Here is a 14,406-nt window from a genome sequence, read left to right as displayed (position 1 = left end):
GTTGTTCCAGAATGCTCAAGAGCACAACGCCATTACATCGGCATCATTTCCCGTGAAATAGAGAGCGCTCCTAAGATGATTGGCTCCTTGAGATTTGTAATCATTCGAAATATTTCTAGCTCTTCACAGGGGCATCGAAATAATTATTCAAATTTTGAATGTAAATGCAACTTGCTTCTTCAGTGTACACCAGGATGGGAAGCTAGCTGCTTCAGACTGCTCCCAGATTCAAAATCGCCTTCCCCAAAGTGCTCCAAAGTGGAAAGCTTTGCTGATCCGAAGTGCCTCAAAATGAAAATATTTCTGCTCCTAAAATTGCTCCAAATCGGAAGGCCTCAGTAGAATAACTGATCACTTAATCAGAGGATGTTATAAATGAAAAGCTTAGTGTCCAAGTTTTTTTGTTTTGTGTGACAAGTGAATACTTGAGTATCTACGTACCATGGTCATAGATGTGATGTTGCTTTTGTCTGGAAATTTATATATTCTAAAACATTGCTAGTTAGAGCTATTACATTATCCTCACGTGTCTTCCATTCCTTTCTCTTTTTCCAGTTGACATTGGCAGCGAAGTGAAGTAGGCTTCAGCTGCTTATGATTTTGTCCAGCCCTGCAACTTGTCGTGCGGTTTTCTTTTTTTCTAGTAAATGGCATTATGGTGGTATGTACTAGTTTGTGAACTATATACTAACATACCGTACACGCGTGTCCATGTACGTGCGTTGCTGTTGACGGTGTTGTAAATTAAGTTGGAAGCAAAATAGCCTGTTAGTGTAGTCATCACCAGAACTCTCAAATAAAAGAAAAACATTTGTTAATAAATGTGCCAAAACTACCTAACATGGATGCTGTTTGACGAAACTGACGTGCATCAAACGTAATGTACATAATTTTGGAGTGTATAACCCTTGCAGACGCCACTCCCTATTTCCATCTAAAAAAATTTTTTTGTGTTTCAACTCTCTATAATTGACCAAATAAAATGAACTGACAGGCTTCCGAAAAAAGTACCAGCGCAGTTTATTTTTTACAGTCATGTACACAATTGTGTACATAGCGTCATAGAGTTCAAGAAACAGGAAAAAGTCTTTCAAGTGTGAAATTTGTAGTAGCAGTTATAATTCTTGGTCATGTACACAATTGTGTACATAGCGTCATAGAGTTCAAGAAACAGGAAAAAGTCTTTCAAGTGTGAAATTTGTAGTAGCAGTTACGATCCTTGGTCATGCAGAGCGGCACTTCACATTTCTTGCAAAAAACTTTTGATCTTCCTTTGCAACCTTCATACTTGCATCTAGAAGGAAGCGTTTGGTCCCGAACTTCTGGCCAATGATCCGTTCCATCGTAGCGTGCATCCGAGCAAGGCCGTCGGATGCGGGCTTTCCTCTCCTCAGGAACATTCGCCGGTTCGACTTCGTAGGAAGGCCTTCCACGCTTTGTGTTTGGTACGCTGCTAATGAGAGCCTCAGCGATTTGCAGACGGAAGTGCAGAAGATCAAGCAGCTTTGATCGCCGTGTGTATGCATTCTCACGCAAATACTCCATTCAAGTATTACAGACAGCTAGGTCTACAAAATGGAATATCGCCCTCAGCGTCCATTTCTTTGACCTGATCTTGGTGCGGTACAAGCTCAAGAGAAAGTCCATCTTGTCCACGCCTCCCATACTTTGATTGTACTTGGCGATCACCTCCGGCTGCTTCACTAATATGTGTTCACGCTTAGTTTTGTCCCACCTCCGGACATCCTCTTCATTACCAATGCCAACAAAGTTGGACGCGACCGACACATCATTGTTGTCTTTCCAGATCACTACAACATCATCACTTGTGACATATTCAGCAGAGTATCCCCGCGGCTTTTTGTTGATCACCTTTTTGGATTCAAGAGGGCACTTTCCCAGCCTGTTTTTTCGCACAGTTCCAGCTGCCAAAATTCTGTGCTCTCGTAGCTGGCGAAGGAGAGGCACTGATGTAAAGTAGTTATCAAAGTAAAGTTGGTAATTGCATCCATAAGAAATTCTTTTAGATAGATGCAAGACAACACCAGAATAAAGACCGTATTCTTTCTTCAGGTCGACGGGAATCGTGTTTTCCCCCTGGTATATTGCAAAGTCGTGGAGTAAACCACTGCTACCACACAGAGCAACCACTTTTATGCCCCAGGGAGATGGCTTGCCTTTCACATACTGCTTTATGGAAAGCTGGCCTTTAAAAGGGATCATTTGCTCGTCGACTGAGCATTCCTGTTCAAGAGCCTGCTCCAAGCATCGCTTTCGTATGAGCTCCAGAAATGGACCAACTTTCCACAGGCGATCTCCACTGTCAAATCCAGAATCTTCTGGAACAATGTTCAAAGATTATTTTGAAGCTTGAAAAAGCGCTTCTCCATCATAGTTTCGCTGATGAGAGGAACCTTCTTCATTGGGTTCCAATACAGCCTTACCCGAGGTAAGTGAACGACGCTCATCAGGATATGCATACCGAACAGCTGTCTCATTTCAGTCGCTGTGGTATTCACATTATGCAGAGTTGTTTTCACACTATATTGATTCATGTTTTCTGCTATTACTCTGAAAATGGACTCGGGCACGTACCTTGAAAAGTACGTGTATGGCGTACAAGTTTCATCCGCCTCCGGTGGGCACTCGTTGTGACCGCGGAAGTCGATGTCTAATGGGGGTGCGTAAACTTTCTTTTTCCACTGAAAGTTCTTCGGTACGTTGTCTTCAACACGTATTTTTTTTCAATGGAGACCTGTCGCCCCCGTCTTTGCCTTTATTGGAACTCTGCGTTTCACAATTTTCCTGCGGAACATCTTCCTGTGGAATGTCGTCTTCATCGTCACTTTCACCGATATCAGACACATTCCTGGAAGCAATCTTCTCTAGTAGTCTGTCGGCTGTTTCTTTGGTTGCATGATGCGACTTTGCTTTGTAAAAAGTCGCACAAGGCAAGCCGATAAAATCTGAAAAATAGCAGTGCCGTACGCGGTTAGACAGCAATTGTCGTGTGGCCCTCTTTTCTTCCACTATCACGCTTCGTACACAATTGTGACCATGCACTAAATGCTCCGCTGGCAATGCAGTCTTTTCCGTAACGCTGAGTATTTGCAGATACGCACATGTTCGTGTATAAGACACGGTTACCATATTTTTTAGAGCCACATGACCTTTAATAAAAGCAGGAGAAATCATCCAAGGAGCTCTCCTACGGAAGCCGTCGCGTGCGCGGTCATGTTGTTTGTTTATGGTCGTAATTCCTTTATTATCCGGCAGATGGCCCTAAAAACTTCAGTGTTGCTAGATGAGGGACACACAAATCGACCAAAGTTATCGAAAACCTTCATTTTTCCATTGTTTTCTCGTAAAACCGTAAAAATCAAAGGTACACAATTGTGTACATAGCGTCTGAAAGGGTTAAACTCAAACTTGCATTTATAGAGTGCTGTAGTATAGATGCATTTTTTTTTTTTCTAAAACTTTTCTCTCTTTTTTGTTTCTTTTTTTTTTTTTTTTTTTTTTTTTTTTTTTTTTTTTTTTTTTTTTTTTTAGTGTGTTTGAGTGTAGTTGAGATCGCCCCGGCACAGTAGTCTAGTGGCTAAGACACTCGGCTGCTGACTCGTAGTTCACGGGGATTGAATCTCGGCTGCATTTTCGGTGGAGGCGAAAGTGCTGTAGGCCCGTGTGCTCAGATTTGGGTGCACGTTAAGGAACCTCAGGTGGTCGAAATTACCGGAGCTCTCTACTACGGCATCTCTCATAATCATATGGTGGTTTTGGGGCCTTAGACCCCACATATCAGGGTGGAGTTGACCTTATCAGGTCATTCTGCTGATCGTGCGCTGTGGTTGTTGCCATACTTAACTTTATGCTTTAGATGTATATAGTACATGAAGCATGCATTTTGCTGCACATTATGTTCATGGCCTAAATTTTGCACATTTTTTAGTTATACCCCATGCAATCACTGTCTGTATTAACAGTAAATAATTTTTTTTTGCTGATTAAAATTGTGAGCATCGCCAATACTTATTGTACTTCTTTGGGGCCTCTTGCTTGTAGTGCACAAAGTTTTCTATTGTAGGACGATTGTTGTTGTCACTCCTGGCTATGCTTACACTAAAACCAACAGAATATTTTTATATAAGAGTGAAACGACCAGTATTCAAAGTTCTTGAAGTGTTTTTGTCCTGAGCAGCGAGGTTCTATATACCTCATTCTGTGTTATACAATCATGGACATTTTTTTTTTATGATTTTGATGATGGCTTGCATGAATGCTTGCAGAGCAGTAATAGGCAGCTGTTTTAGAACATATTTAAGGTAAACGCATAAACGTGTCCACACAATCTCTTCACATTACCGAAGAAGACGCTGCCTCGAATGCATTGTTTTCAAAAAGTGCGTATTGCATTGATTTTGTGAACACCTGTTTAGGTGTAGACATGTACACGTGTTGCACTGTTCTGAGTTTGAAGATTTTCAGGCTAGTGATTGTGTCTATGTCTGCTCCACAATTAGAAAGCCATCAATGGCACTTTTGTTCTTTGTGTGAATAGACAACTTGCCAGTCTCAGCGACGCACAATCCATAATTTTTGGCGCACAATTACGACTGTGTACAGAATTTTTGGTGTATATTGCATTTTGAGACAGTACGCGTATAGTGTCTTCGCCCACACAGCCCGCATAGCTGTAGCTTTGCTCCCTCCTAAATGGAGTGTAGACTTCAAGAAGTTATGTAACAGCTGCTCTAAACATTTGTCTATGCAGAAAACTTTCTTATTTTTTGTTTTTGTGTGTGTAGCCTAGGCTAGAATGTAATTTCAGAAGAGAGCGAACTATTGCAGAGAGTTTTTTTTTTTTCTGCATCAGCCAAGTGTAGAAGCTAAATAATGTAGTGTTGATTTATTCACCAACACCAAATTTTGTAGCTGGGGCAAGCTTAGTGTAAACTTAAGTCAAGGAGCTGTGCAGGGCTTTTGTGATCCAGGCTGAATAAATTTGTGTTTGATTAATGCCTACTTGCTCATAAAAACTGATGTTCCTCATTCGTGCCTTCAAGGTAGAGTGGCATTAGCCATCTGTAAAGCTGTGAATTTTTAATTTATCATCTTTGTATACTACTTACTGCTGTGCATTTGCGACTTGTGTTGTTGTTTGATGTTCTTGAATAGAATGAACCCTCAGAAAACAAATTCAACTTGTGTCATTTGATTTGCTCATTCTATTGACAACCTCTGCCAGGCTACTTGTGTATTGAGTGGCAGGATAGCAATACTCGAAATTCACTGCTACAAACGCGTATTCCCTTACAGCAGAGACTGGTTCTTGGGCACATTTGTACACAGGTAACCGAATCTAGTTTTTTAATCAATGTCATGTTTTGTTGATTTTACAATATGTAAGAACATTTCATATTTTAAAGAAAGCCTACATTTTACAATGAGGAGCGTGTTTTGTTTCAAGTACCGTTTTCTGCATAATCGATTTTTTCTAATGGGTTAAATAGCAATAAGCTGTAATGGCCAACACAGCTCTGAAGCTCTGGCTGCAATAGAAAGCCTGCTGTTGCGATGCAGCCACCTTAGTGGTTGCATGGAGGGTGGGCAAGCAAGCTCGACCGGGAACTTGTTATTTATTTTCTCAACTTGGCACTCCACCAAATGTCAGCCACCTTATTGAACTACTGCTATTGCTTGTTAGTAAGTACACTAGAACCAGTTAAATACATGACCTAGGACTGAGACCAAGACGTCCACAATATCTTTTAACTTTCTTTGCCACTGGCTGAAACAATATGGTAAAGGCTCTTGTTCCTGCTAAACCTGTGGTGTTAGACGCTCGCTAAAATATCATCTGCTAGCAAGATAAGCATTCATCGTGTAATTCATCACGTACTTAAGATGCCGTGCAATGCGTCGTGAGGCATTGCATTCTCTCAAAATACGCAGCATAGTGGCAACCTCAATACCACGCTACAATCTTGGTGACGCTACACTCTTTGTAGTTGTTCTTAAAGGGCTACTCGCCAGGTTTGACAATTTTAAGCTGACAAGCGCAATGCGTAGACGAGCCATTCATGATCACGTCTGCCAAAATTTGCAACTCCATGCGCTGCGGAAATGGGTAAAATTTTAAGATGAAAGCTGCTCGCCCTCCCTTCTACCGGCACACGCGTAGAGAATGAGGGAATGACGTGGGCGTAGGAATGGCCCTACGTACAGCACTGTAGTCACGTTGGTCCTCAACGTAGACTACTCTGCTCTGACGTCAACAGTATACCACGTGACATGGCAAAAATTATTTAGCACAACATGCGTAGTTTATGCATTTGTTGCTTTAAGAGATGAATAAAACTTGAAATAAATAATGAGACACAATACAAAATTGTGCACGTTTTTCTTACATTTTTTTCCCGTGAAATGCTATGAGATGCGAGGCTAATAATGTACCAGCCTTTCACATGCGTTCGGGTTCCCGCGGTCAGCGCATTGAGCAGACGACCGCCGTGGAACGCTCCTACGCGTTCGCGCACTCATTGTGCTCATCTCTACCGCACCTAAGCCAGCGTTTCCAAACAATCCCGCAGAAACAGGCAGAAGACCACATAATAACGCTGGTCAACAAAGTAACGCCACTCGCGTGCACAGTTGGTTGGTTGGTTGGTTCCTCAACACCTTGGCGCAACCCACCTAGGGGGATAGGCCATAAATCGGACGGTGCCTTGCTTTTTAAATTAATTCACTTCTTGAAAGAGAGGGTTGGATTAATTAGGTAATATAGGTAATAATAAAAAGGTTTTAAATGTCCATAAAAAGGAACCTTGAAAAGAAAACATAAACATACAAAAAAGAAAACAATATATACATAAATCCACTGAAGTTACATATTTTTAGCACTCCATTCTTTCAGATTCTCGTGAGAAATTTGTAACAGCGGTAAAAACGCTCCTGTGGCTGAATCCAAATGCGACTGCGCCAAATAAAAGAATCACCGGAAGTGTAAAGTTTAAGCCCAACTTTCGTAGGGGTTCTTCTAGTAGATTTTCCCTTTGAGTTTTCAATTTTCGGCATGACAAAAAGAAGTGCTCCAAAGATTCCCTCTCATTACAATAAAGGCACAAAGGCGAGTGTGCCAGACCCGACCTGTGAAGGTAAAAGTTCAATGAGGGGACTCGACAACGCAGCCTGGTAATTACTATTTCTTCCTTCCTTGATGAACACCACTTGTTCTTCCATAGGAACTTTAGCTGTGTGAAGTCTGATAGAAACAAAGGGGATTTTTCAAAGTTATTGGCCGTTGTGCATTTTTCAAAGCGCACTGCTGTGATATATTCCGAAGTAGGCAAAATAGGTAAAACAGGACAATCAAGGGAAGATACAGCTAGTGCATCTGCATGCTCATTCTGAGCTAAACCTCTATGACCTGGTACCCAAACTAGTCGGACGAGTCGCACATGTGTAGGAATGAGCGAGTAGAACGTTTCTAAGGTACGCGAAAAAGTTGGTGAGCTTAAGGCAGTACAGACCGAGAGACAGTCTGTTAGAACAATCACCGCTGATAGATCTTGCGGCACTTTACGCAATGCAAGGACTATTGCCATTAGTTCAGCTTGGTAAATAGGTGTAAAGTCGGGTAATCTAGTTGAGAAAGCCTAATCTAGAGAGGATGATACGATTCCTACACCAGCCTTCTCTCCATAAACCGAAGCGTCAGTCGCTATCACAATGGATGTTTCTAGATTGGCCAAATGATCTTCCAAAATGCCATTTATATACTGATATGGTAAATTTTTTGCATTCTTGGGATATATATCGTCAAATTCTATCCTAATTGCATCTACAGTATTGAGCACAAGTGTTTCCCAAAGGTTAACTCTTAAGGGCTCCAAAAGTTTCTGAGTCAATATTACTTGAGGACACCTTAATTTAGGCCATTGGTGGTTGAAGAATGAGGTCTGCTGGTTAATGAACAAATACTGTGCCCTCCGCTGAGGTGATGCATAGATTTTAAGGAATGTACGTACTGTTAGAATATGTAATCTTTTCATAAGAGAAGGCAGGCGGGATTCTTCATATAGGATATTGTTGGCAACATATTTGGGTGGCCCTAGGCATAAGCGTAAAGATTCGCGTTCTAGCAGAATCAGTGGTCGAACTTTATAGGCCGGAGCGCCAGAAAACAAAACACATACGAATTCTAGTATCAGTCGAATGTACATGCAATATATCATAATGAGCACGTCTCTACGCAAACCGGCACGATAATTACTGAGCCTGCGCAGCATCCCTACAGCACGTGCTCCTTTAGCGGCCATGTTTTCTATGTGGGGACTCCAGTTTAGTGTTTCGGTGTAGGTTACCCCAAGTACCTAACTGACTCGACCTGAGGTATGGCGTCCTGTCGGTACGTTAGTGAAATTCGCACTGGGGCATTTTGTGCGAAAACTATGATTGTACTTTTGTTTGTATTAGGCATAGGTTGATATCCTCCAGCCACGTTTCCAGACTATTCATGTATGTCTGCAGAAACAGGTACAGTGTGTGAATGTCCGCCGACGCAGCAAAAAATGCAATATCATCGGCATACACATAGACCTGTACATCTTGCTGTATGGGAATGGAACATAGTAGAGCATTAAATAATAAGGGCGATAGTACTGACCCTTGCGGTATACCTCTCGTTTGCCTGTATACCGAAGAGTTGACACCAGATTGCGAGCAGTAAAATTCTCTATCACCTAAGAAAACATGGATCCAGGCCACAAAGTATTGAGGCAGTCCTAAATCCTCAAGTGAATCTAGCAGTTTAACGTGCTCCACGCTATCATAGGCTTTTATGATATCTGAGGTTACCAAAGCGGAGTATTGTTTCTGATATCGAGCTAGTTGAATTCTGCTTTCGAGATCCACGTACGCACACCAAATGGAGCAACCACGCCTGAATCCAATCTGACATGGGCTCAGTGTCAGTTTTTCTGACATCCATCTATCCATACGTCTATATAAAAGTCTTTCAACTAGTTTTACTAGGTTCGATGTAAGTGAAATGGGCCTGATATTATCTAAGGTAAGCCCAGCGCCTTGCTTTTTTAATAATGTAATCACTTTTCTCGTTCTCCAATCAGGTGGCATCCAAAAGCTTCTAAGTGAGTGATTAATAATTTCGAGTAGGCCAAGTGGGTATATTTTATGCACAGATTTTATCACCGATGTCGTCATGCCATCAGGACTAGGAGCAGAATGGAGTAGTGTTCTGACTACGTTTGCTAATTCTGCAGGCGTAACCTCTTCAAAATCCTCAGCCCTTGTGGGGGACTGGGCTTGGTATGAGAGAAGTGTCGTAAAGCGACTTTCTAGGCCCTGAGCTATGTCTTCTAGAAGGGCCTTCAGTTCAACTGGTGATGATACTACAGATTCTATATTTCTTTGTACCGGAAGAACTTTCTTAGTTCTCAGAAAGCGAACAAGTGCTTTTCCCAATTGCCAAACCTTCAAAAATATTGCCAAACATCCACCTCAAGTTGGGTAGTCTAGACGAAATGTGCGGTAATTTTTAATCCTAAAATACTTATTTTCTGCTAGCCAAGTTTCTTGTAAAGCAACAATATCAGGGGAGTAATTATCGCAAAGTTGAAGTAAGTCTGTAGCTGCTGAAAAAATGGAGTGGCAATTCCACTGTAGTACTTTTAAATTCCCTATTTTGAAGAGATACCAGCAGCACTCACTGCTTTCTCTAAGATGCTATCCTTTAAAAAATCTTTTTTTGATGGGTTTTCCTTCTGATATCTCTTATTTCTTGATTTAGGACTAATTGAGGACCGTTGTGCCTCAGGAGAAGCACGTCGTTTCATATTTTTTGAGTCAGAGTCCATTTTTTCTGGTTGTGAGACATGAAAATTGGAGTCCGAGCTCAAATCTAGGTCCTGTACAAGAGGCTTAATTATTCTACGGCCAGTGTTCGGCGTGTCTGGCTTTGACTTTGAAGGGCCTGGTTCCGATGGAATATCAGTAACCTTAACTGGTGAAGGGGGCACGGTAGGTTGGTTCCCTCCCTGCAATATTTGATTCAACTGAGTGCTCACTATTTGTGCCAATGACTCCGTTAGGCTCACAAATAGAGATTCCATAAGTTTCGTCATGGTCTTTTCCACCGTTGATGTTATTAAATCAGGCAACGATGACTCAAGCATCTGGTTTGCCCGGTTGGCAACGGAGGCATAGCCACGTGAGCGCTCAGAAAGAATAGATCGGGCCTCACGCCGGGAGCATCGTTGTTGTTCGATGATCTCTAGAAGTTGCAACTCACATGTCCTCATGGAGCAACTTTCATTGTCAGCCGCGTGATTTCCTCTGCATAGACAGCATCTCACCTCTTGGGTTGAACATTCGCCGGGTTTATGTTGGTCAGTACATGTGCGACACCTCACATCCGATCTACATCCCTTGATGGTATGCCCATACCTCCAGCATTTTTTGCACTGCAGTGGACGAGGGAATAGTGAATCTACACGATAAATTAATGGCCATGCCTTAATTTCGGTTGGTCGAGCCGTGCCGACGAAAGTCACAATCACTGATTCTGTGGGGTACTTCGTGTTCTCAACGTTTCGCGAGCATCGAAATACAGAGACTGCTCCTGCGGCCGCAAACATTTCAAGTATTTCGGGTGGTGTACGGCTCAAGTCCACTCCTCTAACAAGTCTCTTCACACAGGCCAAATGGGCAGGTACGAAACAGCTCACGGGATTTGAGGCAAACGTTGTGCATTTTAGAAGATCTGTGATGCAGGCCTGGTCCAGCGAGCAGCACAGGATGCCTCCACACCCAAATTGACGCACCTCAGTAATCATTTGGTAATGATCGGAAATCTTCCGGAGTTCTTCCTGAATTAGTTTCGGATTTTTCATGCGAATAGACTCGCCGTTGGTTGGAATCAGGGCCACAGGAACACTCTTCAGACCACTGCGCAAAAATAGATCGATTGGCCAATCACTGTTAGGAAGGGAAGCCGACCAGGCAGAATATGCCTGGCCGGGAGAGGAAAGAGACATTAGGTTAATAGGCTTAACAGCACCGCCCGATCCGGCCGCTCCCCCACAGGAGGAAGCACGAAGGTGCCCTTGAAGCAGTCAGGAAGCACCGGAATGGAAACGCGACGTGGCGGAACGAGACGTCTAGAAAGGAGAGTGAACACGCCGCTTTTGCACGGGGGCTGGGCTTGTTCGGGCACGTCATGCGAACGTCACCTCTTGGTCAGATGCCAGAGAGGGTGAGAAGAGGTTCGGCTTGCGAAAGTTACGTGGAAGAGCGGCAAGGGTTTCGAGCTTGTCTGCTCTCACCCTCGTTTCGCACCGCCTCAAAAAAACATGTTTTCTCCGCTCGTAATGAACCGATTCAAAAAATTTTTGTGGCAAAACGTTCCTCATCGGACACCCAACAACTTCCACTGTCTAACTAAAATTCGGTATAGGGCCTGTTGAGTGGCCCTTTAATGCTAAAGCTTCGTCATGTGTGCAGAAAAAGCTGTTAACGATTTAGAGTACGATGTACTCTACTATGGTAGAGCAGAGAGCCGTCCCGTTTAATATTCGGTAGTCGCAACGTTGAATGCATGTCAATATAGTATTACCGCAGTATTACTTCTACATTTCTGTGACCGAGTCAAACTCGACATCAGCGACCATACAGGAATGTGGCCTTCAAAGGTGTGCGGGCCATTTGCACATTTGTATGCACTATTTTTCCAATAAGTGATGCTTTCTCTATTGTGTGCTTTTTGGATGCCAGCTGATTTTGATCTGCCAGTGTGATCTTTTATTAAGGTGACTTGTTATTTCATTGAAGCTTTTATTGTTGTTGCCTGTAGTAACTGAAGTGTTTCTGTGCTAAGCATGTGAATGAGGAGATACAGCCAACTGATCAAGGACTTATAGAGAAGTCCAGTGCAATAGGTGACCAGTAAAAGAGCAAGGGATTGTGGGATGCGCCGTCTGCTACAGGCTCGAGAAGAGTAGGCGACGGCGAACCGGCCGCAAGCCTCCGATTATTCGGGATACGCGCGCGTGGTCGCCCGTTTATCTTCGTCCCGATAAAGCATGGTCAGTTGTTCAGCCGTTAGCTGCTCCAACTCGAGCGTGAAAGGCAAACGGCGTGTATCGATTCCCATGGAACGAAGAAATAAAATGAGGTAGGCTGTGAAGAGAGCCACAGTGACAGGTCGCCTTTGAGTACGGAACATTGAAGCCACAGTGTTCGAAAACCATTTTATCACAGATACGTGTGTATTCCACACTAAAAGAAGCTTACGCATGAATTTGCTGCGAATATTATATTGAGAAATAAATTGAAGCGCAAACGCCTAGCGAATATATTATGGGAACGCGCGGGTGAAATCGACTTGTCATACGAGATGAGCGCCGACCATTGCAATCGTATATATGACAAAAAATGCAAACTCTTCACTCAAGAGTAAGTTCACACGAAGCGCTGGACGAGTCCATTTGCGTTATCTTGGTGAAACTGTGTGTCAGGACGGCATTCAAAGGAACAAGTGCGTTAAAATAGCGCAGGGTTTCGATTATTCGGCGCCGTCTACGTCTGACTGGATTGTTTATGTGATGCCGTGCCGTGCAGCTTGACCAACATCAGCGTTCAAATAAGCATCTGGCTTCGCCTAAGAAACACATCTTAGAGTGCGCTGAAGGCTAGAAAAAAAAAAGATATCCCAACGTACTCAATAAGTGCTGCGCTTCATGCTGACCGCGACTGACGATGTCAGCCGAAGAAGCGATACCGAAATGAACTCTGAGCACACTGCTACAGTCATCCCCATCCCCCGAGATCTTTAAAATGGCGATTTTTTTATCAGCAGTAACGTATCATACAATAAAAACTGTTTTTTGCATCGATTGATCTGCTAGCCAAACTGATCAGTACCCCCGAGCAGCATAAAAGCATTGCAGATCATTTTAGCGCGATAAGAAGTTTTCTTGTCATTCATGGCTTTCGTAGCTTGTCATCGTCACAGTCACGGTTAGCAACAACAACAACAAAAAACAACTTCTAAAGCACTGACATTGCACGCAGAGGTTTTTTTTTTTTTTTTTTCAACGGAGCTGTACAAAAATGCGCGCAAGCCCCTGCTAATCCTTGTGGTGCGTCGAACCGGAAGCCGTCGTATCCCACAGTTCTCTGCGATTGCCCATTTTACCGGTCACCCGCTGCCTTCATGGCAAGACCGCCATTGTGTTTGGGGTACTTAGGCAAGTAATGAGATTGCTTTACTAGCAAATTAACATTCTCGTAAAGAAGTGCTTGCAATTGCAAGCCAATTCTTCGTGCGTTCAGCATATCGAAACGGATCACTCACGCATTACCCGCGAGCAGGGAACAGGACCGCTATGTAACAAGCAAGCAAGTGCCAAAATTTAAATGAAGGCGCGTCGTGGCCGTGTCGATTCTCATGAAACGCGGCAAGTCATCTCAGTTGTGTCATTGAATCTCCTTACGCCCCACCGTGGTGGTCTGGTGGCTAAGGTACTCGGCTCCTGACCCGCAGGTCGCGGGATCGAATCCCTGCTGTGGCAGCTGCATTTCCGATGGAGGCGGAAATGTTGTAGGCCCGTGTGCTCAGATTTGGGTGCACGTTAAAGAACCCCAGGTGGTCAAAATTTCGATTCCCGGCTGCGGCGGCTGCATTTCCGATGGAGGCGGAAATGTTGTAGGCCCGTGTACTCAGATTTGGGTGCACGTTAAAGAACCCCAGGTGGTCGAAATTTCCGGAGCCCTACACTACGGCGTCTCTCATAATCAAATGGTGGTTTTGGGACGTTAAACCCCACAAATCAATCAGGTGGTCAAAATTTCAGGAGCCCTCCACTACGGCGTCTCTCATGATCATATGGTGGTTTTGGGACGTTAAACCCCGCATATCAATCACTGAATCGCCTGACGTTTGCGTAGGGTGATATAGGCGATACGCGTGCGTGGGGAGGGCTGCAATGATCTTTCGCCCCCTCCGATTAGGAAACGCGCGTACAGTGCTTGGTACTTATCTGCTGTATTCGAGCTTTGCGCGAGAAAGCCACAATATCTACGTTTCCTTTCGCTGCGCAACATTATTCAGGAGCAGCCGCTCCAGCGCACCTTCTCTCAGACAGGTGAGATGTATATAGTTTTTCGCGCCTATTTATAGTCTAAGAAAGAAGCAGACAAGCATCACACACACAGCACCCGTAGTATGAACTGTCTATATACTATTTAGAAATGCCTGCCTATTTTCCTGACCCGATTCTGCTCAAGCCCGCCTTGATTCAAATTTCGTCACTCTCTTGTCACATTTAGTTTTGCTAACACGTGACAGAGATAAGACGGCCTATTTAACAGAGATACCGCGTTTCTTGC

At 43.6% G+C, this 14,406-nt stretch overlaps 2 protein-coding genes across 7 annotated transcripts in view; one reads left to right on the top strand and one right to left on the bottom strand.

The window, feature by feature from the left end:
* Positions 1 to 5,196, top strand: part of LOC119184760 (tubulin gamma-1 chain) — a 30,496-nt gene extending 25,300 nt beyond the window's left edge. For all 6 annotated transcript variants that reach the window (XM_075880354.1, XM_075880353.1, XM_075880355.1 and 3 more), the window contains one exon: positions 556 to 5,196. In XM_075880354.1, the coding sequence (XP_075736469.1) occupies positions 556 to 581 (26 nt within the window). In that variant the 3' untranslated portion in view covers positions 582 to 5,196. The remainder of the gene's footprint in view (positions 1 to 555) is intronic.
* LOC119184761 (piggyBac transposable element-derived protein 3) lies at positions 1,546 to 2,741 on the bottom strand (the record flags this gene model as incomplete). The annotated part of the gene is given in 2 exon segments (XM_037434055.2): positions 1,546 to 2,354; positions 2,357 to 2,741. Coding segments are annotated over 2 exon segments (1,194 nt in total), but the record flags the coding sequence as incomplete, so codon positions are not given.
* Positions 5,197 to 14,406: the final 9,210 nt, after the last annotated feature.

Source organism: Rhipicephalus microplus, chromosome X, assembly GCF_043290135.1.
Source record: "Rhipicephalus microplus isolate Deutch F79 chromosome X, USDA_Rmic, whole genome shotgun sequence".
Lineage (NCBI taxonomy): Eukaryota > Metazoa > Arthropoda > Arachnida > Ixodida > Ixodidae > Rhipicephalus > Rhipicephalus microplus.
This window is presented reverse-complemented; position numbering and strand designations above follow the sequence as displayed.